The sequence below is a fragment of the Myotis lucifugus genome, unplaced genomic scaffold (genome assembly GCF_000147115.1).
Source record: "Myotis lucifugus unplaced genomic scaffold, Myoluc2.0 scaffold_22, whole genome shotgun sequence".
In the NCBI taxonomy this organism is placed as follows: domain Eukaryota; kingdom Metazoa; phylum Chordata; class Mammalia; order Chiroptera; family Vespertilionidae; genus Myotis; species Myotis lucifugus.
Window position 1 is genome coordinate 12,059,401 of NW_005871070.1, and position 27,647 is coordinate 12,087,047.

Below are 27,647 nucleotides of genomic sequence, written 5' to 3' on the forward strand. Positions count from 1 at the left end.
CATACTAGATGCCACTCACTATTTGGCTCTTTGAATTTGTAACATAGTTTGCTCTTTATCTTTTTTAATTTTCCTATCTTTTCTCAGTTTCCTTAGAACTGCAACTATTAATGATTTGCATATACTTCACCAAGTCTAAATTATGTTTTACCAAATTAGGTTATCTGGAAATAGTCAAGCAGCTGTCAGGCTATCCAGCATGAGAGACGGAATATAATAGTCACAGGGACACATAGACCAACTGTCTGGCACAGGTTCCAGATGATTCCCTGGACATTATACAGAAAATGAGCAAATTTCAGGAGGGACCCAGTATTCAGATGAGCATTGTCATTGTCCCATAGATTGTGTATAGGACGCACCGTAGAAATTCCAAAGGCCGAGGGTATAGACAGGATGCTTTCTGCATGTGACCTGCAATACTTTTGGCCACTCGCCCTGAAAATATATATGAAAATGAACTCTTCTGAGTTTCATCTATCTTCTTTGTCCTGTGTGTTGCCATGCAGATGAAGTGCATGCAAACAAGAATGCCGCTATGGTCCCATGTTGAGGAGCCCTCGAATTTGTAAAAGCATGGAAAATGTTTTTTTAGAACTTTTAATAAGAATAAATTCTTGCTTAATGAAACTTTTAACTCAGTATTGCTATGCAAATTTGGGAAGGGAAATAAAAGTGGGCTTTTTTATTCCCATACCCTGCCCTCTTACTGTATGCTCATCCTCCAGAAAAAGTTGTTTTATTAAAGTACGTTTCTCTTTGTATCACAAATCCACAACCAGGACCAAAATCTATGCAAGATGGCTGGTGTGGTGATGATATGCCATTGCCTGGAAATCGCCCCACTGGCTGGGAAGAGGAAGAGGACGTGGAGATTGGAATGTGGAATAGTAATTCATCTCAAGAGCTTAACTCGTCTTTAAATTGGCCACCATATACAAAGAAAATGTCATCGAAGGTAAACATTTCAAGGGCAGTGCCCTTGCAACTTTAAATTCCAAAGGTAGTTTACCCACAGAAAGTTAATGTTCTGCCCATTTATGGCAATCAGTATAGTTCAGGCAGTCCCCAACTTAGGCATAGTGTCCTGTATGGGCAGCCACCTAGGAAAATAAGACCACAGGAACTTCCTTTCTCCCCACTGCTACAGCTTGGGATTTCTCTCCTCCTCCCCTCCCACCAGTGCTGCCTGGGACAACCCTTCTCCGTAAGGTGTTGCCTGCAGTGGTGAGGAGGAAGAGAAGGGCAAATCTCCATGTTGACTCTTGCCATCGCACTGCCAGTTCATCTCCCATTCCACCTCCTCACCTGGAGTGTCCCGACTTCCCCTGTACCCAGAGTCCTCCTCCTCCTCCTTATCCACTCATTACCTTTGCCCCTTTCCCATCCCAAAAGGGTCTGTGACAAAAATCCCTAGGAATGAGCCGAGCTCACTTTTGCTTTTATATGTGGGCAGATCTTATTCCCAGACCTGGCTGTACATCAGAATCATGTGGGATTTGTCAAAAGTACAGTTTCCTGTATCCCAGGCCTACTGTACTTTGGAAATTGAGCCACGTTACGTGTCCTAGACAAGCTTCCCAGTGTTTATGCTGCAGAGCCAGGCTTGAGAAGCACAGGTGTAGAGCTCTGGTTCTTAAGAGGTGGTGTTGGATGCTGGTGTCTGATTCTCCTGGAGACCATTTTCAAAACATGTGCCCACTCCCCCAGGTGATTCTGATACATCCTCCCCACCCTGCTTGAAACTTCCTTTTTGAGAGACCCTAGGAGTCAAGTATTTTGTAGTACAACTACCTGACTGCCTGGGTCCCTCTCTTTTAATCCTGGGATTCTAAGTCTAGGACCTGCCATTTTCATTAAAAAACTTTTTTATTTGGCTGAATTTGCCCATTGCCTCACCATAGAGCTTATGAAGTGCTTTCCCATATTTCACATGAATCATTTGATCCTTTTAACCTTCTGAGATAGAATATTGATGAATTTTAGACTAGAAAAAGTGGTGACTTGCCCAAAGTTGCATAGCTAATCAGTGACAGAGCAAGGACTTAAGTTTAGATCTTCCAGCTCCAAACCCCGTGTTCTTCCCACTGGACCATGCTGTTTTGTGACTTTGTCTTTCCTTACAGGGTCTGAGTGGCAAAAAAAGGAGAAGGGAAAGGGTGTGTAGCCTTTTTACTCTTTCTCCTTTGTTTCTACTAGTTAAAATCTTTTAGAAAACAACTGCAAACATTTATTTAGCCTCTGCTGTGTGCCAGGTACTGTGCTTGGTGCTGGGGGTTCAAAATACTAATCTACTAGCTGCACCTTCAAGGAGCTCAGAGTCTAATGCGGTCATTAGGAGCTCTCTAAGCAGTGTCAGCTTGACATTGGAACATGCCTGCGGGGGGGCGGGGAGGGGGGGGAGTGTTTTAAGGAAAATAGTAGCTTGACATGAGCAAAATGTAGATTTTTTTTTTTTTTAGGAGATCTGGCTATGTAGTTAGACTAAGGGCAGATTGTAAAGGGTTTTTAATACCATGCCCAAGAATTTGAACTTTAGTCTGTATAAGTATGGAGTCAATGAAATTGAATAGAAGGTAGCATTGGTTTGACTTTTTAAATTAATTTCTTTAAAGAACTTTAACCAATGATAGGATGAAAGATAAATTGGAAGAGGAAAGACCAGCATTAGGGATCTGAATTGGGAAGCACGAATGGATACAGAGTGGAAGGGACTGATTTGAGAGACATTTGGAATAGGACAGAAGTCCTTGGCAACCAGTTAGTCTTGGGGTGGGAGTAAAAGAGGAAAAGGAATCAAAGACACTTCAGAACCTCACAAAGGGTTAGGTGCTTGCTTCAGAGACCTGCCTTTAGGGGGAAATTAAGCCGTGTTCTGTTCCACAGTCAGAAGGAACAGGTAGTAGCATTGGGGAAGGGAAATTAAGATAGCAGACTGGGAATGGTCCTGTGAGCTTTACATAAGTGGGAGACGTTGGCCCCTGTGGCTTCCAGTCTCCCTGTCTACCACCCTGCTAACCATGGACCATTCATTCTCTCAATTCACTTTCCAAAGTAGATTCTGTGTGACCCATATCCCAACCAGCCTCCGAAGCCAACACCAACTAGGAGGAACCCCAGGTTTAACTGCTGCTGGGGATGGTGTATTCTTGGCAACACAAATTAAAATTTTGAAATGCTTTACATATGGAAACGTATTTTTTCAAATATAGGGCACATAGCATAATTAGATTATGGGATAAGCTGGTTTCTTTGGACTAACCGGAGAACCTGATGACTGTGTTCACTTTGGTTTGGTCTGAGAACTCTCTAAAGCCAAACTATAATTGACCCTTCAGAACACAGTCCGTTTGAAAACTGGAAACTGAGCAGTTCTCTTATTCTGAGGCCCATTTTGTGGGTCATGGAGGCCCTTTGCTTCTGTCTTTTCCTTCTGACTGCTTGCCTTCAGGGAGTTCTCTGTACATTACAGCTATACCAGAGGACTGGAGCAAAGGAAGTTGAAAATCCAACAAGTTGATTTAAATTTTTAACAACTCTGTTAAGAGTTGATTGGAGGAGAAATTGGCTAAAAATGAGAGTTGAGAATTGTCTTAGTTTATTAATCCACCGCTATACCCAGATAAATAGAAATGGCCATGGCATCTTTCTACTCTTTTATTTTACAAAGGGAATGATGAAGGGTGGAAACAAACAAGAAGAAGCATGGATAAATCCATTTGTTAAACAGTTTTCAAATATCAGTTTTTCGGTAAGTGTGTTCTGTTTTCTTAACAAATTATCTATCTTTGAGTTCTCATGAATAAGCTTGAGGTTAGAGTAAAATTGGCCACAGAGCCTTTATTTTTATAGTTTGAGCTAATGAACTGTAGTCACTTATTTTAAAAGGATTTTTTTTATTAGGCAGTGAAAAATGAAGTTTTATGATGCAGTTGAATTTCACAAATAATGAAATACCAAGTAAAATTCTTTATTTTTTATTTATTTTCATTGATAAATTAAGGTCTGCTAACATGCTGCTTTTTCTTAACTTCAGAGAGACTCACCAGAAGAAAATGTGCAGAGCAATAAGATGGACCTTCCTGGAGGTGAGGGGATGGAATGAGTTTGAGTTTGTGTTCATCCCGATGGACAGACATGTCTGTGGCATGGTCCTGCCGAAAGTGCACTGGCCTCGGCCACGAGAGGAAGCTGGGCTCCGGGGGCAGAGTCAATGTGCATATATATATATATATATGTATGTATGTATGTATTCTGTGTGTGTGTATAATTTATGTTTTTTAATCCTCATCCGAGGATATATCCATTGATATGAGAGAGAGAGAGAGAGAGAGAGAGAGAGAGAGAGAGAGAGAGAGAGAGGAGAAGAGGAAGGGCGGGGGAGAGAGAAATTTCTATGAGAGAGAAACATGGATCAATTGCTTCCGGTATCCACCCCACTGACGGGATCAAACACGTAACCTTTTTGGTGTACAGGATGATGCTCCATCCAACTGAGCCACCCGGGCAAGGTGTTTCAATGTGCCTTTCAAGTGCAAATCACTGTGAAACTAAGAGAGTGATAACATCAGTCTGAAGTATGGGATGAAAAAATTTCAAGCAGGAGAATGACATGATTTGGATTCATGTTTTAGAAAAATAATCTTGGCTGTAGATTGAAGATATCTTAGGCCAGAAAACATTGGCAGCAGAGGACAGACAGAAAGATACTAAACACAGCAAAACCATTAGATATTTGTTGCAATAAAGAGTGGAGAGTTTCTAAGCTCCAAACCAAGATAGTAGGTGTGAAAAATCTAATTCAGTGGAGATGTGGGATTTAGAATCAACAAAAGTTGAACCAGTTTGCTGTGGAGGGTGAGGGTATGGCTTTGGTAAAAGGTGATCCCCAGTGTTTTTGCGTGGGCAATTCAGCAATGGTTGCATTAAGTCTGAGTCTAGTCAGGAGAGGGAAATTACATAGTAACTTGAACAGGGAAAGTTTAATATAAATATAAATTAGTATTGTAATAATGATGGTTTGGCCAATAAGAGGTAAAGAGAAAGAATGTGAGTATTCTACAGAATGTATAGAGAGCAGATATAAGGAGAAATCACTAACCTTGGGCCTAAGATAGCCTGCCCCACCCGCCTCACCCCAGGGCTGGGATCAAGACTCTTGGACATGCCCTAGCTGGTTTGGCTCGGTGGATAGAGTGTCGGCCTGCGGACTGAAAGGTTCCAGGTTTGAGTTCAGTCAAGCTCACATGCCCGGGTTGCAGGCTCGATCCCCAGTAGGGGGCATCCAGGAAGCCGCCGATCAATGATTCTCTCTCATCATTGATGTTTCTCTCTCTCTCTCTCCCTTCCTCTCTGAAATCAATATATATATATATATTTTTTTTTATTTTATTTTTTTTTTAAAAAGGACTCTTGGACATGGCCTTAGCTCAGTGCATGGCAGAGAAGTCACTGAGGTGTCACCCCTGTGGGACTATTGGAAGCCCACCTTCTAGAGGAATTGTCTCCCTGGAGGCGCTCTGCTATAAAACTGCCTGGGGCTGCTGGCAGGAGCTGCTAGCCAGTGGTGAGCAGGCATGGCCAGAGCCAGAGCCGGGCCAGCCCACTGCCTGTGCTGCGGGAGTGGGGGAGCCTTGGGACCAGGAAGCAGCCTTTCCTCCGACAGTGTCTCCCTGCACCTCTGCTGAGAGCTTCAGTGTCTCTGGCAAAGGAAATAATGTGGAAACCAACCGCATTTCTAAAATGTGTCTACTCTAGGAATATTTTTGTTTTGTTAAAAGCTTTTCTTTTCCACTTGCCTGGAATGAAGGTAGGAAGTTTTGTGGTGGTGGCAGTAACATGCCTCAAAGGACAGCAGCTGCAAAGAAATAGATGGGTGAGATTGGAGGACAGAGAAAATATGGAGAATGAGAGCCAGGGAGGTGGAGAAAGAGATTTTCAAATCTGTATGACTGGTCCGGTGAAGGAAGGTCTGGGGAAATGTGCTTGGTGTCACCTGTGAGAGGTTATGCTTCAGAGCAGGCAGTTAAAGATGTGGGACTACATGCAGGCGTGAAGTCAAAGTGGATGTTTGTATTTGAGGAGCACATGAATGGGAGTGACTGTCGACACCTTGGGAGCAAAACAGTAAGGGAAGCGCATTTGTAGAGAGAGTACACTCAGTTTCTCTGCTTTGACTGAGTCAGCCTTGGCATATCCCCGCATTGAAGAAGCAAAGGAAGTGGGTCCAACTGTGGAGAGGGGGGCGAAACCAGGGTGGGCATTTGGTGAGGACGTGGAGGCAGACAGCAGTGTCCACGTTTAAAGCTTTGTTGAAGTATGATGGTAGCTGGGGGCTGGCTGTTTCAAGCAAAGGTGGTTTTGCAGGATGGGGGTTTCCATGAGAGGAGATCCTATTTGTTGCAAAGAAATCAAAATGAGGAGATTAATGAATGGGTAGAGCGAGGCCTATTTGGCCTCCAGCCTCCCCATCTGCTGGCAGGAGTGAATAGGAGCTGTGGGCACTAGATTGGAAGGCACAAAGCACATAGAAGAGTGCCTGGCAGTTTGTCATGCTACTGTTTTCTTATTGTTACTGGAAACTGTTTATTACAAAATTAACCAGACTAACGATGACCAAAGGTGTCTTAGCCTTCTGTTTTCAAGTTCACTGGTTCAGTAAAATAACAGTGTTTGCCAAGCGCAGCTTGGCTTGTGAGGAACACAGGGTTTACTAAAGGCAACTGCATTTGTTTCCCATGTCCTTGTCCAGGCAGAAGACAGGTCAGTTTGGGAAGGGAGGATTTTGCTTTCCACTGCAAATTTATCTGAAACCAAATAGATTAATTGTCTTCCTACTGGATAACGTTATTTCCTGCATTTGTTAGGAATGTTACAAGACAAACGAATGGAGATAGATAAACATAGCCTAAATATTGGTGATTACAATCGAACGGTCGGGAAAGGCCCTGGTTCTCGGCCTCAGATGCCCAAAGAGTCTTCCATGGAGCGCAGCCCTTATTTTGATAAGGTGAGCTGTTTCTGCTTTTACCCCTGGGGCTAATACACCAAGACACTGAATAGCATGATTTTCTCATTCACTGTTTACAACATTTCATGTAATATAAAGTGTTAAGATCCAGTGCCAAATCCTCTTACTGGATTTGTAGTTCATTGTCTTTTCTATGTCTCAATTTATCACAGGGATTGCATTTGTATTTTCTTCTTAACCCCATAAAATGTGTTTGGTTCTTTTTCTGTGCTCTAGAATTAACACTAATCTGATCTCTTCTGTTTTCTGCCTGTTTCCTGTTGATGCTGGAATGTCATGTGACTTCTGTTCCTGCAATGATTTCTCCCTTCCACTTGTTTGCTTGGCTGGTGTTGCGCATCTTTCTGTCTGTCCAATCAGGATGGCATTGTAGCAGATGAATCCCAAAACTTGCAGTTTATGTCCAGTCAGAGCATGAAGCTTCCCCCTTCAAATAGTGCACTACCTAACCAGGCCCTCGGCTCCATAGCAGGGCTGGGTATGCAAAACTTGAATTCTGTTAGACAGGTAAGTCCATGTGTGTATTAGGTTCTCTGTTGAATGATTTGTAGAAGCAATAAGCTCTCTCTTATGTGTAGTTACTGTACTTAAATCAGAAGTAGGATGTGGTAATGAGCTGTTGGTCCTGAAGAGCACTGGCTGTTTGTTTTTGTAGAATGGCAATCCCAGTATGTTTGGTGTTGGAAACACAGCAGCACAACCCCGGGGCCTGCAGCAGCCTCCAGCACAACCTCTCAGTTCATCTCAGCCTAATCTCCGTGCTCAAGTGCCTCCTCCATTACTCTCCCCTCAGGTTAATAAATTTCTATGGTATTTCCTTCTACTTACTGGAAAAGAACCTTGAATAATTTTATAATTGAGCTAGAGACCCGATGCATGAAATTCGTGCAAGAGTAGGCCTTCCTTCCCCCGGCTGCCGACACCGGCTTCCCTCGGGACCTGGGCTTCCCTCACGCCTGGGCCCCACCCACCCACCACAGCCTAGGCCTCCCTCTTTGGGGCAATCATGGAGCCCCCCAATTGATCACTATGCCGGCCAGTGGCCTGGGCCTCCCTCTTCTGGGCGATCATGGGGCAATGGCCGGGCCCCCAACCAATTGCATCACACCTGCCTTGGCTGGCCTGGCACCAGTGGGTGTCATAGCGTTGTCCCGGATGGTCGTTTCGCTGGTAAGCTGTCCGGTCGATTTGCATATTACGCTTTTATTATATAGGGTTAGGTGAATGGTTGATCATCATACATTTTTTTAAATATGTATATTTTACTGATTTGAGAGAGAAACATTAATGAGAGAGAAACATCGGTCAGCTGCCTCCTGCGTGCCCCACACTGGGGATTGAGCTGCAACCTGGGCATGTGCCCTGACTGGAAATCAAACCTTGACCTGTTCATGGGTCGACATTTAACCACAGAGCCATGTTGGCTGGGCAGTGATAATACTTTTTATTGACATCTTTGAAACGCAGCTAATTCAAAGGATGTAGGGAGGGTGAAGAAAATGAGTCAAAGGTAATTTAAAATTTATCATTATATTTCATAAAACTTCTGAAGGGGGACAATAGCAAAGTACATTTACTGATTTAAAATTCATCTCTCATCTTTTACTTAATTCATGAAAGTATATGCGAATAGTAAATTAGTTAAGCAGAGAAAACAGAAGGTACATAACATGCTCCCCAAAACAATAGTCCATACATTTAATTGCTATGTTGATAATTTAAAATACATTGTACCTGTAGCTAGTTTGCATTATTTTACCCCATTATTAACTTACCATTGTGATCCTCAGGTTCCAGTTTCATTGCTGAAGTATGCACCAAACAACGGTGGCCTGAATCCGCTCTTTGGCCCTCAACAGGTAGCCATGCTGAACCAGCTCTCCCAACTCAACCAGCTTTCTCAGATCTCCCAGTTACAGGTGCGTGGAGTGCTGGCCTGTCCCGTGGTGTGCATTCAGTGTGTCCCCTGTGGGCTAGACTGCAGGAGGTGGTGCAGGGGGCATACCAGCAGCCATGATTCTCGTGGCGCTTCCAGTGTGTCCATGAAGGAGATGGTGAGCCCAGTGGGCATGATGCTATGAGAGCAAGCCCAGCTGAGTCGGGGGTGGCGCTGGGGGTAGAGTGATGAGGAAGAATTTTTCTGATGAAGTAGAAGTTTAGATTGAACAGATCTGCTGGAGGCCAGAGTCCAGGAAGAGATTGTGTTCGATTAGGCAGGACTTGTTGGCACCAATCAGATGAAGCCGTGCCTCTGCAGGTCCACGTGCCACGGTCACTAAAGCTTGATCTGTGATGGCGTGGCACTGACAGTCTGCACTCTTCCCCACAGCGATTTTTAGCACAGCAGCAAAGGACGCAGAGTCAGAGAAGCGTGCCTTCTGGGAACCGGCAGCAGCAAGACCAGCAGGTAGGTCCGAGTCTTCCCCTCGCTGTGCTGACCCGCCCCTCACATCACTTCCATTGTAACAGACTCACAAGGCCTTCCTGAAAACGTGATGCAGTCGGTTGTTCACTAGGTCCTCTGTTTGCCCAGAGTTATACCAGCTGGTACAGGGTGACTGTGCACCTTCTGAGGAGAGGGAAGTGGATGAAAAAATGAAGGGGAATATGTGGGTATCTGGAAAGACTTCACAGTTTTTCCCAATTGTTTTGTCATTTTAAGGGTCGACCTCTTAGTGTGCAGCAGCAGATGATGCAACAGTCCCGCCAACTTGACCCAAACCTGTTGGTGAAGCAGCAGACGCCGCCATCTCAGCAGCAGTCACTCCATCAGCCAGCCATGAAATCCTTCCTTGAAAATGTCCTGCCTCACACTACACCTGAGCTGCAAAAAGGGCCATCTCCAGTAAATGCTTTCAGCAACTTCCCTATAGGTGGGTTTCTCCTTGGCCACACGGTTAGCTGGTGCGTGGAAATCCCCGACCTGGCAGGGCGTTTCCCTCGTGAAGACAACGCTGGTCCGTTAGCTGTTCCCTTTTGTGGGTGTAGCCTTCATGCTTCAGGGAACATGCTTCATGCTCTCTCTTCAAGAAAACCACACTGTTTCAAAAACACCACATTCATATTTGAATGGGTTAGAATAAAGATAATATTTCTCTTAAGACCCTCAGGTATTTAATTGTAGGATATGAAGGGAAGTGGGAAGGGCCAGAGAGATAGATACTGAGCAGTGCTGCTTTGGCAAAACAGCTGAGAAACAGTAGCATTGTAGTTTTCAGAAGCTAGAAATTTGACTATTGTCTAGATATTTATACATGATTACTGGGATAACTGTAGGAAATGGCGGTTGCCTTTGTCACATTTCCTGTAGCTTTCCCTTCCCTTTCTCACTATGTCTCCAGACTTGTACTCCCTCTGGAAATGTCAGGCTTGTACCTGTTCCCCTGCCTTAGGTTCCTTTTCTCCTTATGCCTTCAATTCTATTTTGACCCTTGTTTGATCCCATCCTGGTCGTTATCACTTTTATGTCTCTGCCCTGACAATGGTTTCTTGTAACGCAGCTTTGTTGGTTGCTCACCCTGCTGGTCCAGCTTTGGTGAAGATAGTTTGTTTCCGTGCACCTTCTGGGCTGTGGGCAAGGGTGGGGCCTGCTCCGGCTGCTCCTTTGCTCTTGCTGAGCTGACGCAGGATTGGCTCTCCTTGGTATTGCCATGGGCTCTCAGCGGGGGCCTACGTAGCACTTTGAGTCCTGGGAACTGTTCACTGTCTCTACATTCCCAGATGTGGTTTCCTTGTCAGTGACCACTGCACGTGGTGACCAGGCGATCCCAGAAACAACAGTGTATGTGGGAGTAGTAAAAGAATGCCACGGACATTGAGAGGTTTGGGTGTCAGCAAAGGGAAGAGAGGCACTGTGTGGCTGCATGCTGGTCATACACACTGGGCCAGTGAGGAGGTCACTGTGCAGTGGAATCTTGTTTCTCAGACATCTCCCATCTTGAACAATTCGCTTCTCAGCCGGACAGCCCTTTCATGCTGATGCCTGTATGATCAGCCACACACCTCTCAGGTGACAAAGGAGAGAATGCACGAATATGAGTCAGGTTACCACTGTTAACATCTCAGGATATTGTGCTGTGAATATTTTTATGTTTTGTTGCTTTTGTTAAATTTTCATTTTTGTACTGTACATTTTTTTGTTAAATATTCATTTACATTTCATGTCCTTTTGTTTTTAAAGTGTTTATAGATTAAACAGTACAATAGACATGTACAGTACATAAGAAAGGTTAAAACGGGGGTTATTTGGGGATCTGGAATGGATTAATTCAATTTACATTATTTCTAATGGGAAAAAATGATTCGGTTTTCCAACAGCCTTCCGGAACAAAGTAAGTTCCAGAAACAAGGTTCCACTGTATATGGATTTCCTGTCCAGGCTGGCTTCACAGCAAGAGATACTTTTTCCTGATTAAAAAAGTCTGCTTAGCCTATGCAAACACCAGGATGGTTCTCTAAATCAGTCGTGAAAAACTGGAGCCTGTTGCCCAGATTTGGCCAGCTGCCTGATTTTGTAAATAAAGTTCTATTGGAACATAGCCCTGTTCTTTCATTAACATATTTTCTGTAGCTTTTGTGCTGTAAAAACAGTCTTATAGAAACAGACCTTGTGGCCCCAGAGCCTAAGATGTTTACTCTCTGAACCATTAAAGAATTTGCCACCCTAACCGGTTTGGCTCAGTGGATAGAGCGTCAGCCTGTGGACTCAAGGGTCCCAGGTTCGATTCTGGTCAAGGGCATGTACCTTGGTTGTGGGCACATCCCCAGTAGGGAGTGTGCAGGAGGCAGCTGATCGATGTTTCTCTCTCATCAATGTTTCTAACTCTCTATCCCTCTCCCTTCCTCTCTGTAAAAATTCAATAAAATATATTTAAAAAAAAAAAAAAGAATTTGCCACTCTTGGGTCTAATTGATGGGTCCAGAGAATAACAACTGTAATTTCTCTTTTCAAAAATAGATATGATATTAGAGAATTCGTGTTAAAGTTCTTAAGTCTAGCTGATCTAATATCCTGTGAACTGTCATGAAACCAAAGTATTTAAAACTGTTTGTTTTTAAAACTTTAGGATAACCAGCTGGATATGTGTTAAAGATCTGACTTCATTTTTAATAAGTATCTCTTTATTTTTTTTTTATTTTTTTTTTAAATATATTTTATTGATTTTTTACAGAGAGGAAGGGAGAGAGATAGAGAGTCAGAAACATCGATGAGAGAGAAACATCGATCAGCTGCCTCCTGCACATCTCCCACCGGGGATGTGCCCGCAACCCAGGTACATGCCCTTGACCGGAACCGAACCCGGGACCCTTCAGTCCGCAGGCCGATGCTCTATCCACTGAGCCAAACCGGTCTCGGCTCTGACTTCATTTTTAATAAGTATCTCAGAGGATTCTGATGTTGACTGTCCCCAGATCACATTTTAAGAAACATTGGAGGAATGGGTCCATTTTCTGACCACAGTACTAAAGATAGACATTTCCATCCTTGTTCCATGAGACTAATCCTGAGATGTCATTGTCAGAGTTGGAGTAAATTGCACCTTAGAGTATGCGGGTCTGGCCCTGAGGTGCAATTGTTAGAGCACGACAGTTCTTTTGTTTGTTTTTTTATTTAAATACTAGAGGCCCAGTGCATGAAATACATGCACAGGTAGAGTCCCTAGGCCTGGCCGGCAATCAGGGCCAATCGGGGCCTTCCAGCTGCCAGCCAGGGCCCGCCTTCGCTCTGTGCCACCCCCTGGTGGTCCACGCACGTCACGAGCGATCGAACTCCCGGTCAAACTCCCCCTCGGGGACACTTTGCATATTAGCCTTTTATATAGTTAAATATATTTTTATTGATTTCAGAGAGGAAGGGAGCGAGATAAAAACGTCAGTGATGAGAATCACCGATTGACCCCTCCTGCACACCCCACACTGGGGATTGACCCCGCAACCGGGCATGTGCCCTGACAATCTTCTTTGACTGGTCAGCGAGTTGAAAATTATTCAGTTTGCAAGCAAAAGATAGCAACTGAAAGTGATCATATATAATATTTTATGCATGGTACTCTTGGAAAGTAGCTAAAGAGAGATATCTTATTAGAGATAGGCTTATAAACTTTAATATTTGGCCTCTTTAATTTTTTTTTCTTATTCTGCCAAGGAATCCTATATAATAAAAGGGTAACATGCAAATCGACTGAACGGTGGAATGACTGGTCACTATGACATGCACTGACCACCAGGGGGCAGACGCTCAATGCAGGAGCTGCCTCCTGGTGGTCAGTGCACTCCCACAGGGGGAGCACCGCTCAGCCAGAAGCCGGGCTCATGGCTGGCGAGTGCAGCGACAGTGGTGGGAGCCTCTCCCGCCTCCGCGCCAGAGCTAAGGATGTCCGACTGCCGCTTAGGACATCCCCCAAGGGCTTCCGGACTGCTAAAGGGCACAGGCCAGGCTGAGGGACCTCCCCCTCCCCCTGAGTGTATGAATGTTGTGCACCGGGCCTCTAGTTTAAAAATAATCAAAATTATGTGGAGAAAGTTTCCCACAGATAATGCAGTGTTATAGTAGTAACAGTTTTATGGTTTGAAAACGTATTATTGAGTATCAGAATAACTACGTAGGAGTTCTGCGTTGTGCTCTCTGGTAACCTCACTGTGGCTCTTTCTCCCCACACTGTGTCTGCATGACATTGTCCAGGGACAGTGTCGGTTCCACCTGCCCGGCCTTTGTAATTATTGGCTGTGCCACATTTGCAGGATTATCTCTATTAAGGAATTCAGGCAAGATTGAAAACATTACTTAGTTTTTCTAGGAAGTGCAAGTTGTACACGAAGAGGAACATGCTGTATTTTATAAATTTTTTAATTGTTATTTTATTTTTAAGGCTTGAACTCAAACTTGAATGTAAATATGGATATGAACAGTATTAAAGAGCCACAGTCAAGACTAAGGAAGTGGACTACAGTGGACAGCATTTCTGTGAACACATCTTTGGATCAAAACTCCAGCAAACATGGTATAAAATATATTCTTACCTTAAAAAACAACAACTGTGGAATATTAACTTTAGGCCTTTATTTTAAATACATATTTTTAAAAGTGCTTTATTAATAAATCTTAGTTGAAATTAAAAAAGCAAAATTAACCTTTATAATGTTGTTACACAAAATAGAAATCAGATTATACATTTTTTTAAAAAAAATTATTTCCTTTTTGATGGTCTTTTAGTTTTTTGCAATTGATTTTATTGTTCTAATGTTCTACTTGTTAACATTTACACAATTTAATGTAATGTAGGGTATTAAACACTTCCACCATAATTTGATTTCTAGCATTTTCTTATATATTGACACATTTTCTTGATATATTTTGTTATGTGTAAATCACATAGATTCAGTATTCTTTTCACCAGTTAATTACAGTTTTTAAATATTTTCATCTTATTTAATATCCATTCATCTAGCCACTAGTTAATAGACTACCTTCTGCTTTCCCAGGACTGTTCCTGGGATGTATAGGTACATATGTACATACACAGTTGAGTATGTAAGCAAGTGAAAAAGTCAGAACCCACTGGAGGATTGAACAGGGATGACAGCGATGGGTATGGCTGTAGAGAGGCTCATCACGGGCAGAGTCTACAAGTTCACCAACTGAATGAGAGAGAACAGTAAAGAGTGTGTGTGGCACATGAGCCCTGACTGGTGTGTTCAGTGGTTAGAGCACCAGCCCACGCACCAAAGGGTTGAGGGTTCACTCCCCACCCCTATGGGGGCTTGTGCAGGAGGTGACCAATCAGTGTATCTCTCCTCTCCCCCCCCCCCTCCTCTCCCCTCCGTCCCTTCCACTCTGACTGAAAAGCAATGGAAAAAAATATCCTCGAGTGAGGATTAACACTCCCCCCCTCCCCCCCAAAAAAATAGAAGTAGCTAGAAGAGGAAGACAGAAAAGAAGGGAAGAGAATTGGTGGAATGACCACATCAGGTCAGGGGCAGGTCATGCCCTGGCGAGTGGCATAAGGGCCTGGTGAGGTCCTGCTCTGCTGCCCTCAGTGACTGGCACAGGAATTTGGAGCCTGTGACCTGCCTCCAGGGGAACCTGTGTTTCACCAGAAGCTCCAGCTAGAGCAGCTCAAGTCCATGAACCAGAGCTCCTCCCACCCACGGAAACAAGGCTCGTGGCCAGGTCCTGGCCCTCCTTTCTCACCTTGCCCTCCCATTGCAATAACTTGTGCGTCCTCCCATCAAGTGATTGAAGCTGGAAACTTAGAGACGTTCGCTTTGTAGTCCATGTCCATTGAGATAATTTACATATCTACAGCGTTTTCCAAAGTGTACGATTCAGTGGCTTTCAGTGTATTCTCAGTACTGCATGCGTCGCCACAATCCATTTCTGAACGTTTTCTTGACCCCAGAAGAGCCTCTCAGGTGTCACTCTTCCCGCCTCCACTTGTCCATTCTCCTAGCCATTAGCAAAAGCTCATCCTGTGCGCGTACACTCGTCTCTACTGCACACTTGCTGTGAGTGGTAGCAGGTACTGTCTGGTCTTTGTGAGTAGCATTTTGGCTTAGCACAGTGCTTGCCAGGCTCACTCGTGTTGCAGCATGCCGAAGTGCTTCATTCCTCCTTCCTTCCTTCAGCAGTCGACCGCTCTTTGGGTCCGGGAGATATTCTTGAGTTCTTCCTTGCTCTCACCGCCACATCCAGTCCACCTGTGACGAGTGCCCCTTCCACTGTCTCCCGACGTCAGCCCACTTCCCTGCACACCTGCCTTCCAGGGTCCCGAAACATAGTCCCAGTCTCACTTCTCTTAAAACACTTCAAGGCGAGGTCCTCCTTGCTGTGTCCGACAGAGTCCTGCGTGAGCATGCTGCCCCTCGTGCCTTCCAGGATGGCTGGTCTACAGCGGTGAGGCCTGGGCCACCTTCGATTCCAGACGTTTAGAACAGCAGGCTCAGCATCCCTCCCTTCGAGATCAGGCCCCATCCTCCATGTTGCTCACAAAATGGTCTTTCAGTTCTCAGACTGCTGCTCCGTTCCTCTCCTCAGGTCCTTACAGGCTGCACCTGCACCTAGAATCCCACCCCAACCTTTTGCATGAGGGCTCAGCCCTTCCTCGCCTTATGCTCTGTCCTTCCATCGCTGTTCACTTGGTCACCTCTTTGTGAGAATCCACTGTCATTAAGGGCAAGGACTCCATCTCACTCAGCTTTCTGTGTCCAGCAACTGGCCTGTCCTAATAAGAAAACGCTGTTTGCCACTGTGTAAAGCATTACTCATTCTAAAATGAGCTCAGGGATGGGCATGGAGGATAGATCTCAACACAGAGGGTCATTCCTAAATGTTAGCTCTGCTTTGATGGGATTTCACACTCGTGGTAACAGATACCTTTACCAGTGCCATGTAGTCCCCAGGGGTGGAGTCTAGGGGAGAAATGTAAATGTCCTGGTGGAAAAGATCTTCACTGTCTCCTTACCTATACATTCTTGGGTTCCTGCTCTTTGCCACTCAGGATGTTTTTTTGGAGAGCAGGGGGTGTTGATAGAAATAAATATATTTTTTTAAAATTTAAATTCTTTATTGTTTAAAGTATTACATAAGTCTTCTTTTTCCCCCATTGACCTCTCCCCAGCTGCTCCCAACCCCCAGGACGTGCCCTCACCCCCCTACTTCTGTGTCCATGGGTTATGCTTATATGCATGCATACAAGTCCTTCGGTTGATCTCTTCCCCCTCTTCCCCTGCCTTCCCTCTTAGGTTGGATGGTCTGTTCGATGCTTCTATGACTCTGGCTCTATTTTTGTTCATTATATTCCACAAATGAGTGAGATCATATGATATTTATTTTTCTCTGACTGGCTTATTTCGCTTAGCATAATGCTTTCCAGGTCAATCCATGCTGTTGCAAATGGTAGGAGTTCCTTCTTTTTACCACAGTGTAGAATTCCATTGTGTAGATGTACCACGGTTTTGTAATCTACTCATCTGCTGATGGGCATTAGGCTGTTTCCAGATCTTAGCTATTGTAAATTATGCTATGAACATAGGGGTGCATATGTCCTTTCTGATGGGTCTTTCTGATTTCTTGGGATATATTCCTAGAAGTAGGATAACTGAGTCAAATGGGAGTTCCATTTTAAATTTTTAGAGGAAACTCCATACAGTTTTCCACAGTGGCTGCACCAGTCTGCTTTCCCACCAGCAGTGCACGAGGGTTCCTTTTTCTACACATCCTTGCCAGCACTTGTCATTTGTTGATGATATCAGGACGTTCTTGACTGCAGCTCTTTCTTCCCCCAGTACCTCTCATTCACCCCCAGCAGGAACCCCACAAAGGGTGCACTGTGCTTGTTCTTAGTTTAGGCCGCAGTACAAGTGTCTTCATGACTTGGCAGTAATTTTGTACTCTTATCCCGGTCTGTCACTCACGCCCTTCTTGGGATGACATGAACTGTGGTGGTATCAGCTCTCAGCCGTGCATCTTCACACACCGCAGAGCACAGGACGGACCTTGGTCATGTATTTTGCTCCCATCTCATGGTCATATTTCTCCTTATAGGTGCTATTTCAAGTGGTTTCAGGCTGGAAGAGTCTCCGTTTGTTCCTTATGACTTCATGAACAGCAGTACTTCGCCAGCCAGCCCTCCAGGCTCAGTGGGAGATGGCTGGCCACGTGCCAAATCGCCCAATGGCTCTAGCAGTGTTAACTGGCCACCAGGTAAGATGCCAGCAGCTTCTGTCATGACTGGGTAATGGTTTAGCCCAGTTCTGGCTGTTGGACGGAGTGCTCAGGATACAAATGAATCTGCCCTGTGGCCAGTAGTGCCTTACGCTCCAGCAGTGAGCGTGGGACTGTCCGCCACTGGCACTCCCCGTCTCACCTGTGCCAGGGAGCCTCCTGGGCAGCATCTCAGCTGTGCCGCAGAGTAGGCAGAATCGCTCCCGTGGCCTGCACTGCCTGCTCGGTTGCTGTGGCCTTGTGCCTGGTAATGGAGCACTGTAGGATGTTACTGTTTGAGGTATGCAAACCCAGAGCATTGGGTCCTGTTGTAAAAACCTGCAAGTTATTCATAAATAACAGCCTATGTTCATCTCATTTTGTTATTGAATCAAAATACTTGCGAATTACATAGGTTTTAGGAGTAAAAATTTTACATTATTTAGTAATGGATTTTAAAATGGTGATTAAGCCTGAACTAATTTAAAGTTTTCATTTCCAGAATTCCGCCCTGGTGAACCATGGAAAGGTTATCCAAACATTGACCCAGAAACTGACCCTTACGTCACTCCTGGCAGTGTCATAAACAATCTTTCAATTAACACTGTGCGGGAAGTTGACCACCTCAGGGACAGGAACAGTGGTACGTAGGCGGGTACACTTCCGGTTCTGGACAGCATGGTGTAAGGGTGGCTCAGAGTAGGTGTGAGGCCTCAGCAGCAACGTCACCAGCACATCTCAGCCCCTGACGCCCAGGAAACCGGGCAGTGGGAGCAGAAGGGTCTCTTGTCCCGTAGGCGACTCCTCAGCACTTTAAGTGAGGAGGATTCATTCTCACTTGATACAGTAAACACACATTGAAGTTAACAGAGGACCAGTACCTGGTCGCCTTCCAGTCATTGTATTAGCAGCTGCAGGCTGTTGGCTCCTTTACACTGTTGTGGTTATTAAGAAATGGGTGTTTTTTGTAAAAGGTGTGTTTTTGTTATTATTTATTTATACACTGGATATTAAAGACTGTCATCTGGAAAAGCAATTTGACTGTCTCTCAAAGAGTGGAAATAATACCAATTTTAAGGATCCCTGTAGTCCAGATGCACTTTTTAATGGGTTATCAAATAAAATCATCCTACTACATACACGTGGTTATATTTACTGTATTTCGTGGGTGCACCGGAAGGAAGGAGAAGGAAATGAGAGTATTTTCTGTTCTTGTAACATTTATCCTTCCATCTGCCCCTTTAAACAATTTTTAATTAAAGATGCCAGTCTGCATCTTACATTAGACGTGTCATCGGCGAGCAGGTGTTTGCCATATCACAGTGGTAAGGAGTCGTCCTTCCAGCACAGTTGGGCAGACAGCTCTGCAGAAGTAGGGAGAGCCACTACCTTCCCAGGGGAAGGAGTAGGGACAGCCACACGGTATCCTCGTGTCCTGGTGGCTCATGGGAGACATGCCCGCAGAGATGGTGGCTTCTGATCTGTGGGAGATTCTGAAAGTCGGGGGGAGGAGGGAGGGTTAGTTTTGATATCAAGAGAAACCACTGAAAGTTTTGAGTGGAAGAGTCAACCTTTATTCAAGGTGGGTGAGCAGTTGCATTGGAGTGGGAGATCCAGCAGAAGCTGTTAGAGCGATCAGATAATGGTCAGTCTGGAGCTAAACTAGAGAAAATGGTCATGGGCTAGGTTTCGGAGACTGAATCTGGGGCACGGTGGAGGAGGAGAAAGGCCTGACCAGGCCGAGCTGTCCAGTGAGACAGCTGTCAGCATGCTGTTTGGAGGGCGAGAAAGAAGGTGCAGCCTTGGGTATCGTCTGTGAGCCTGAGCATGCCTGTCCTTTCTCGAGACGGCTGTGAAGTGGCGGTTTTGCTGGGCGCTTTTGCTTATTCTAAGGCACCGTGTCGCTTACTCTGGGAATGACTAATTGGGCTCTTCCCCCACATAGGGTCATCCTCATCCTTGAACACCACGCTGCCTTCAACTAGTGCCTGGTCATCCATTCGTGCCTCCAACTACAACGTTCCCCTCAGCAGTACAGCACAAAGCACTTCAGGTGGGCGGGGCGGGGCGGGGCGGGCGGGCGGGGCGGGGCGGGGGAGTGGGCCCTCTCCCCTCTCTGCTGAGGTCACGCTCTCGGCAAGCTCTCCACTCTGGTGGAGCAGTGCTGTCTGTTGACCGCACACCCGCTTCCGTGAGGCCGCAGCCAGGAAACTAGCTTTCTCTCTCTCTCTCTCTCTCTCTCTCTCTCTCTCTCTCTCTCTCTCATATATATATATATATTTTTATTGATTTCAGAGAGGAAGGAAGAGGGAGAGATAGAAACATCAATGATGAGAGAATCATTGATCGGCTGCCTGCGGGGTCGGGTTTGGAGGTGAAGGAGCACTTTCTTGGCTTGTTTTCTTGGGCAGTTTGGTTAGATTTAGGGGTTTTTAATAGAGTCTCACTTTGTTTGATTTGGTTTCAGCGGGAGAGTGGATGTTACTATTTAAATTTGATCTTTTCTAAAAGCAATATCTCCCCCCTCCCACTTTTTGTTCCCTTTGAGTAGCCAGAAATAGCGATTCCAAATTGACGTGGTCTCCGGGGTCAGTCACAAACACCTCTCTGGCCCATGAGCTGTGGAAGGTCCCTTTGCCACCTAAAAACATCACTGCTCCATCCCGCCCGCCTCCGGGGCTCACTGGTCAGAAGCCTCCCTTGTCTACGTGGGATAATTCTCCTCTGCGTGTAGGTGGAGGATGGGGAAATTCTGACGCCAGGTATACCCCAGGTAAGATGAGGTGCCGAGCACTGGCCAGCACGCAGGCTGGTGTGACGGGGGCAGTGCCCCGTCAAGGGGGCTAGAACTAGAACAGCGTGTGGCTCCTACTGCATGCTCTTCTCGGTCTCCACGTCACCTGGTTCACCTAAGAACACTTGGCAGGCAGTGGTGAGTGAGGGGAATGGGGCTCCTTTCTTTGAGAAGTTCCTCACTTGCTCCTCTTAAATGTGTGCTAACTTCTCGCTCCTGACCAGCCTTCAGAGCACACCACATGTGGCACACAGAGCAGAAGCCGCCACAGTAGGGTCGGGAAAGCCTGGCCTTGATGTAGGGACTCATAAAATGTATTGCAGGGTTTTTGTTTTTTTTTAATTTTTTTTTTTTTGATCAATAGAGAGAGGGGTGGGGGGGAAGGGAGAGGGATAGAAACATTGATCGGCTGCCTCCTGCACAACTCCCACTAGGGATGGAGCCCACAACCCAGGCAGGTGCCCCCGCCGGGAATGGAACTGTGACCTCCTGGTTCATAGGTCAGTGCTCAACCACTGAGTCACGCCAGCCGAGCTAACCAGAGACATTTGAGAGGAACGGGTGCTGCTAGTCAGAGCCAGCGGGCATAAAGCAGACTGTCTCAGGAAAGGGGCACAGGGCTCCTGCTCCTGCTCCTGCACATGACCAGCACTGCACTGCCCGGCTCCCCAGCACACAGCCCCGGGGTGAACTCCGAGCTGTCTGCCGGTTCTTACCTCATTATGCCCTGCCCCTGGACTGTACCAAACTTTGTCATCTCCAGACTGAAAATGGTAATATCTCAATAATTTCTGATTTTTAGACAGGTGATTGGCTGAAATAAAACTTACAGCGTTTCCTTTGGGAGAAGTTTTGATTACATGAAAAGAATACTTGAGTCTGTTTTAAGCTACTAAATGCAAATTAATGTAATGGGTGTTGTGTGTACGTTGTTCTTTCTGGCCACAGCCACCTGGGGGCCAGCTGCTGTAAGTGGCTGGTGTATAGTGAGGGGATGCCTGAGAGCCTGCTCTAAGGAGGCTTGGTGGAGTTGAGTGCGATCAGGAAGCCAAGTAAAGCAGAGGGAGCAGCATAAGGCTCAGACCTGGGGGCGCACTGGGGCTCCCTATTGGACTCAAAAGGTTCCAAGAGCCGTGTGCAGGGAGAAGTGGGTGGAGCTACCTCCCGAGCTGTACGGAGTGTCTGTGAGGCACTGGGAGCAGTTGTAAACTGGGCTGACTTGATCACATCTTCAAGGTCTGCTGCTGGGAGAGAGCAGAAAGCAGTGGCATGCTCCCGTGGTGACCCAGACAAACACGGGGCTGTCTGCTCAATTGCCAGCTCGAGTGTCCCTCAGAGGGGGACACTGGAGAGGCCTTCCCCAAGTGGTAGTCTTTTGAGATAGATTTAGCTTCATAAATGAAAATATCCCAAAGGGAGGCCTTCTTTGTGCCTCACTAGCCAGGAGCCCCGTGACCCCCACGGATAATGATGGGACTGGGATGTGCTTGTCCTGAGTTATCACTCCAGCAACAGTCTCAGGAAACTGACTTGTCCTCTTTCTTCCTTGTTCAGGGTCCAGCTGGGGTGAGAGCAGCTCAGGGAGAATAACAAATTGGCTTGTTCTAAAAAACCTTACACCTCAGGTAAGGGCACGGGCACTGGTGTGCGGACGCGCGGGGGCCTGGGAGAGGAGGTCTCCGGCTTCTTACGTGGAGGAGAGGGCTGCCGGGCCTGAGCGGAGGCAGGGCTGGCAGAGGAGACGGCTTCAGGTCCCAGGCGGGCTGCGGGCTGCGGGCTGGTGCAGCCCTTCTGCCTTGGGAAATGTGCCGATTCCCTGGTCTTAACCCAAGACGGGCAGTGATGTGGGCTAGGACCAGGGCTGGGCAGTTCACCAGGCCAGCAGATGAGCTTGGTGCACTTGGAGAGCCCTGGTCTGCCCTGTTCAGTGAGGCCATGTTCTTAGTTTCTGGGCCACCCCCCTTGGAGGCTGATGTTAGATCCCGCCCTCATCCCACAGGGAGCAGGGCCTTGATGGGTCCTGCCTCAGGGCAGGGGAGAGAAGACTGGAAGCCACAGCAGGGCAATGGCTAAGGAATTGGGGACCTGGGAAGTGTCCCGGGGTCCAGAGGCCACAGGGGTATGGCTCTGGGCCCAGTGGAGGTGGGGAGGGGGCACCGCACCCCACCACAGCAGTGAGTCCCAGGGGAAAGTAGCACCAGGAGTGAAACATCTCAGGCGAGAGGGAGGACGAGAGTCCCATCCCGGGACAGCTTCCCTGGTGTCCTCGCGCCGCAGCTGACTGGCACTCACACTGTCTCCTAGATCGACGGCTCGACTCTGCGCACCCTGTGCATGCAGCATGGCCCCCTGATAACATTCCACCTGAACCTCCCGCACGGAAACGCTTTGGTCCGCTACAGCTCGAAGGAAGAGGTAGTGAAGGCACAGAAGTCTCTGCACATGTAAGTTGGCTGCTCTGTGCACCACCCAGGAGCCCTCCCGCCTGGAGAGCTTGGGGTGAGAGCACACCTCCCTCAGCGCCTGGTCTGGTGGCCCCAGAACATCCCCGGCACTGCGGCCCTGTGGGATGGTTTTGCAGGCACGTGCTCATGCAGGGAGGCGGGAGGGTGTGCTGGGTGCCTGGTGTGTCCTAGACACGCTGGTGCCACCCCCACTTGAATCCCTGGGAGCCCCCGGTGGCTGGGTCCTCACGTGTGCTTCTCCCTCCCCAGGTGTGTGCTGGGGAACACTACTATTCTCGCTGAGTTTGCCAGTGAAGAGGAGATCAGTCGTTTCTTTGCACAAAGTCAGTCTCTGACCCCTTCCCCTGGCTGGCAGTCCCTCGGATCCAGCCAGAACCGGCTGGGCTCCCTCGACTGTTCCCACCCGTTCTCCAGCCGGACTGATCTCAGTCACTGGAATGGTGCTGGGCTGGCGGGGACTAACTGTGGAGACCTCCATGGCACTTCCCTCTGGGGGACCCCCCACTATTCCACAAGCCTGTGGGGCCCTCCAAGCAGCAGTGACCCCCGAGGAATGAGCAGCCCATCCCCCATCAATGCTTTTCTTTCTGTTGACCACCTCGGTGGGGGTGGAGAGTCCATGTGACAGGTAGAGGTAGACTCATGACCGTGACCGCAACCTCAAGATGCAAAGGAAAGGGGCACTAAGTTGAGCTCGCCGCCTGCAGCCGGGGCGCCTGTGGGAACAGCTCTTCTCTGCACATTTTCCACTTTGTTTTCCCCGAAACATATCAGTTGAATACTTGAATCATGCAGGCCAATACTATAATGTGAAGGTGTCTCTCGTTACACTCCCACTGGCGCCATACGTGCTGACCGCGTAGTGAGCTCACCTGTGCGAATTCATCATGTTTAGCCTTTGGGTTCTTTTTTTTTTTTTCCCCCCTATTCCCAAACCCCCACCCTTATTTTTTTTTTTCCAAAACCATTGTTTGGGCTGATAACGTATGAGCTTTTACCTTTGCACTGAATGATGTTCTCTCCGTCTAATCGGCAATAGGGGGGGGCAGCTGTTCCGTGTGATGTTTACTCAAGGATGTCCTTAAGGTGTGCGCTCTCCACTATGCCTTGACGTCCGCTACCTTACTGTGTGTCGTGGAGTTGGAGATCACGTTATGATGCTGACTTAGGACGATAATGAAAGTGTTGCACCCGTTTCTTCATGTTCTAAAACTAAAGAATTTCGCTCTGCAGTTTGAAAAACTGTGGCCACAGCTGTGACTTGCAGCCCGCCTGCACCGGGGGGGCCCTGCACTTTGAATGGGCTTTCCATTTTCTTTTGAAGGCTCTCACGTTGACCTTCTTGTTTACAGATTTTTTTGTTTGTTTTTTGAGAAAAAAAAAATGTTTACTCTTCCATCATTAAAAAAAAAAATTTAAAAGACAAAAAAAAAAGAGGAGGATTTAAAAGATGCTTTCTATCTCTGGGAAAAGGAGCAGCATTTGGCCATGTTCTTGTTTTCTATTCCTGTCCTAAATCAAAGAGCATGGTTCTCAGGAAAACCGGGTCCCCAGTCAAACAAAAACAAAACCTTGTAGTTTCTTATAGGAAAAAAGGAAACCCCCAAGTTTTCGCACTGATACTATGTATTGCTCTGTTAAAGAATTTTCTCTGCCAAAAAAAAAAGAAAAAACAAAAAAACGCTTCAAGCTGGAGTTTGACGTTCTGCTTCAGATGCTGTCTTTTTATTAGTGTGATGATGGTTTGCTAATGATCAGTAGGGAATCATTTTTGTAATTCCATCAAGTGGCTCTGTTTCTGCTGTCGTGACTGTGTTATGTCTAATGTTGTACCTTAAAGCCGAAATCAGTAACTATGCATCCTGTAAGCACGGTTTGGGGCTTACAGAGTCGTTCATTGTAGAAAGGAAATTTTAAATGTTGTTGCAAACTAACGAGTTACACCATTTTTACAGTTTCTTTCTCTCCTCCCCCCTTTTTTGCCCACAAATGGTATTATAATGCTTGCTTAGTCAAAGGAGAGACTAAACAAGGGTAAAAATTTTAACACACAGAATTTGCCATCATTTCATTGCCTTGATTCTAACTGTTTGTGTCCTATGATGCAAAAGAAGTCAGTGGCTTTTAACTGTTTACAAATAGAATGTGATTGTAAAATGTACAGTTTGGTTGTGTTTAATTATGAAATTTCTTCAGATATAATAAACCATGACTTTTTGGCTGCTCAACATCAATTGTCTCTTTTTTGTGAATTTATTTGTACGCTCTTTTTTATAATGAAAGTTTTCAAGTTGCTATGTATGAGGGTTCTCATAGAGCAACCGATTAAAAATATAAGCAAATATTGGAACATTTTAACTGAACTTATCCACAATCTCACCCTGAAATAATGTGAGAACAATGGGAGACAGTAGCTGGCTCCCGCCTGCCCTCCGCGCCTGTGGGACCTGTGGCTCAGCGCTCCTGTGACTCATCTTCCCTGCCATCCGTGCCCATCGCAGGCCTCAGCAGACACGCGGAGCAAGAGGCTCACTGCCCGGCAGTGTCTAGTGTTAAGCTCAGACCTCTGTTACCGAGCAGGAGCCGCCGGACTGGCCCCCTCCCGCTCCAGCGGGCTCCGGCGGCCTGTGCTCGCAGCGCCAGGCTTCACTGCGGCCACTTGCCAGGTGTAAGCCGTGTTCCGTGCATTCGATGTGTATTGACTTCCACACTGGTTTTTCCAAAAACCAAAGGTAGCTTTGAAAAACCACGTCTGGAAATGTTTGGGACGTCACGCTAATTGACCTTTGGGGCTTTGAGTAGTATATAATTGACTTCATAACTGCGTTAATTGTATTGTTCAAGTGTTTGGGAGTTTTTTGCGCTTGTTATGTGGAAATAAAGTGTTTGATTAAAAAAATTAGCAAGTGGTTGATTTTTGCTTGGTCCTTCAATAATACAGCGCTGCTCCCTAAGACACTGCGCCTCACCGAAGTCCACTTTCATCTCTCCCACCTGCCCCTTCATCCCGCTGGGAGTCTGACATTCCCCGGGGTCCTGGTGCAGGTCACTGACCGCCGGCAGGAGCCCAGCTCCCCGTCCACATGTACGCCAGAGCACGGCCAGTCATTTCCGAAGGCAGCTCATGGTGCTCCCGCCGCCCGAGGTGCTCCTGCTGCTGTGCTGGGGCCCGTGCGGGGCTGACACTGCCTCACCCTCCCAGACGTTCCCGCTGTGTTCCCGTCCCCCGGGTGCCTCCGCCCCTTGCTGCTCCCGTTGCCACAAGTGTCTTCCTGTCCCAGCAGGACCTCCAGGTCCTGTGCCAGGTGACAAGCTCCTGCTCAGATGTGTGGTCACCGGTCAGACACATGGTAGTTGCTCAATAGGGGAAGGAAATAAACTATTACCTGTTGACACTTGTGGACCAAAGATGTGGGTGAGCCAGGGAAGGTGGAGGTGAAGTTCTTGACAGCAGGACAGATTTCGATCCAGACAGGAGTACAAACTACGGTTTTATCGAGCAACTGGCTGTAGGTCCAGCTGTATGCTCCACCATTGGCACGTGACTGTTCCCCTCTTCTCCAAGGTTTAGGTCTTGCCCTGGGGAGCCTTCATTCTCAGATGTGAGCGGCGGGGCCCTGGCCAGGGACCTCCCAGCAGGCACTGGGGAAGCGGGAGGGGAGGGACAGTCATGGTGCTAGGCTTACACACCAGGTGCGCCTACACGGTTCCCGCCTCACACCTGGGTGCCCCAGCGGCCCGGACTGGGAACTACCGTAGAGCAGTGTTTCTCAAATTGTGTGGCCCCCAAGGCTCGGTAGAGCAGTGTTTCTCAAATTGTGTGGCCCCCAAGGCTCGGGACTGCGGGTACAGCTGAGTATGTTGCATTCTGCTCTCTCACATCTGTTTTCATCCAAAACTAATGTTTGAACCAGCCAGTGAGACTCTTCAGAAAGCGGGGGCGGCACAGGGCCAGCTGTGCGGACGCTCACGTCCCGAGGAGCAGAGAACTCCAGGGGCCTCTGCTCGCGCACGGCTCGGATCCACGGCCCTGTCCTGGCTGGCGGCCTGCTGGTAAGGAGACCCCTGACCTGCCGGGAGAGAGGACTCAACTCTGGGCAGTTGTGTCCACAGTCCATCCCCGAGGGGGCCGACTTCAAGTGATGACAGGACCTAAATAGTCCAGGGCCTGACGCCAACTCACAGGCCCCCGCGACAGCATCACTGAACCCCCTGGCTTTTCATTGATTTCATGGTTTTTAAAGTCAACTTCGTTTATTGACCAAGTTGAGGGTGTACAGAAAATCAGTGCTGTTTGCCATAAACTAAAGGGAACTATATAACAACCAGAACCCAAACTGCGTTCCATTCCCGGTGGAGGCGTCTGTCAAAGTGGGAGGGGAGGGGAGACGGTGGGGGAGGGGAAGGTGCCAGACACCCGACTGCTGCAGGGAAAAGCCGTCTTTGCTTGTGACTCAGTGTCCCTTCTTGAACTGAAAAGCCTGTCAGGTCCCCCCACTCCTGGGGCCAGGACCCACACTTTAGAATGGCTCCTCCAGAGACTCGAGGTGCATGCAGGGGTGGGGGTCGCCTCCGAAATGGGTCCTGCTGTGAGGCTGGCTCAGCATCCCAAGGAAGCACCCTCTGGCCTCGGCTCCTGTCTCCACAGAGCAGCAC

General features: G+C 47.2%; 1 protein-coding gene across 15 annotated transcripts in view; it reads left to right on the forward strand.

Moving 5' to 3' along the window:
- Window positions 1–25,288, forward strand: part of TNRC6A (trinucleotide repeat containing 6A) — a 69,737-nt gene extending 44,449 nt beyond the window's left edge. For 7 of the 15 annotated variants that reach the window (XM_023751569.1, XM_023751583.1, XM_023751574.1 and 4 more), the window contains 18 exons: window positions 783–958; window positions 2,127–2,159; window positions 3,671–3,751; window positions 4,037–4,088; window positions 6,867–7,009; window positions 7,391–7,537; window positions 7,686–7,823; window positions 8,821–8,949; window positions 9,360–9,437; window positions 9,693–9,903; window positions 13,900–14,031; window positions 17,574–17,732; window positions 18,235–18,375; window positions 19,678–19,785; window positions 20,284–20,505; window positions 22,081–22,151; window positions 22,831–22,970; window positions 23,241–25,288. In XM_023751569.1, the coding sequence (XP_023607337.1) occupies window positions 783–958; window positions 2,127–2,159; window positions 3,671–3,751; window positions 4,037–4,088; window positions 6,867–7,009; window positions 7,391–7,537; window positions 7,686–7,823; window positions 8,821–8,949; window positions 9,360–9,437; window positions 9,693–9,903; window positions 13,900–14,031; window positions 17,574–17,732; window positions 18,235–18,375; window positions 19,678–19,785; window positions 20,284–20,505; window positions 22,081–22,151; window positions 22,831–22,970; window positions 23,241–23,616 (2,537 nt within the window). In that variant the 3' untranslated portion in view covers window positions 23,617–25,288. The other 8 variants (XM_023751575.1, XM_023751578.1, XM_023751571.1 and 5 more) reach the window with 7 other exon arrangements.
- The last annotated feature ends 2,359 nt before the right edge of the window (window positions 25,289–27,647 follow it).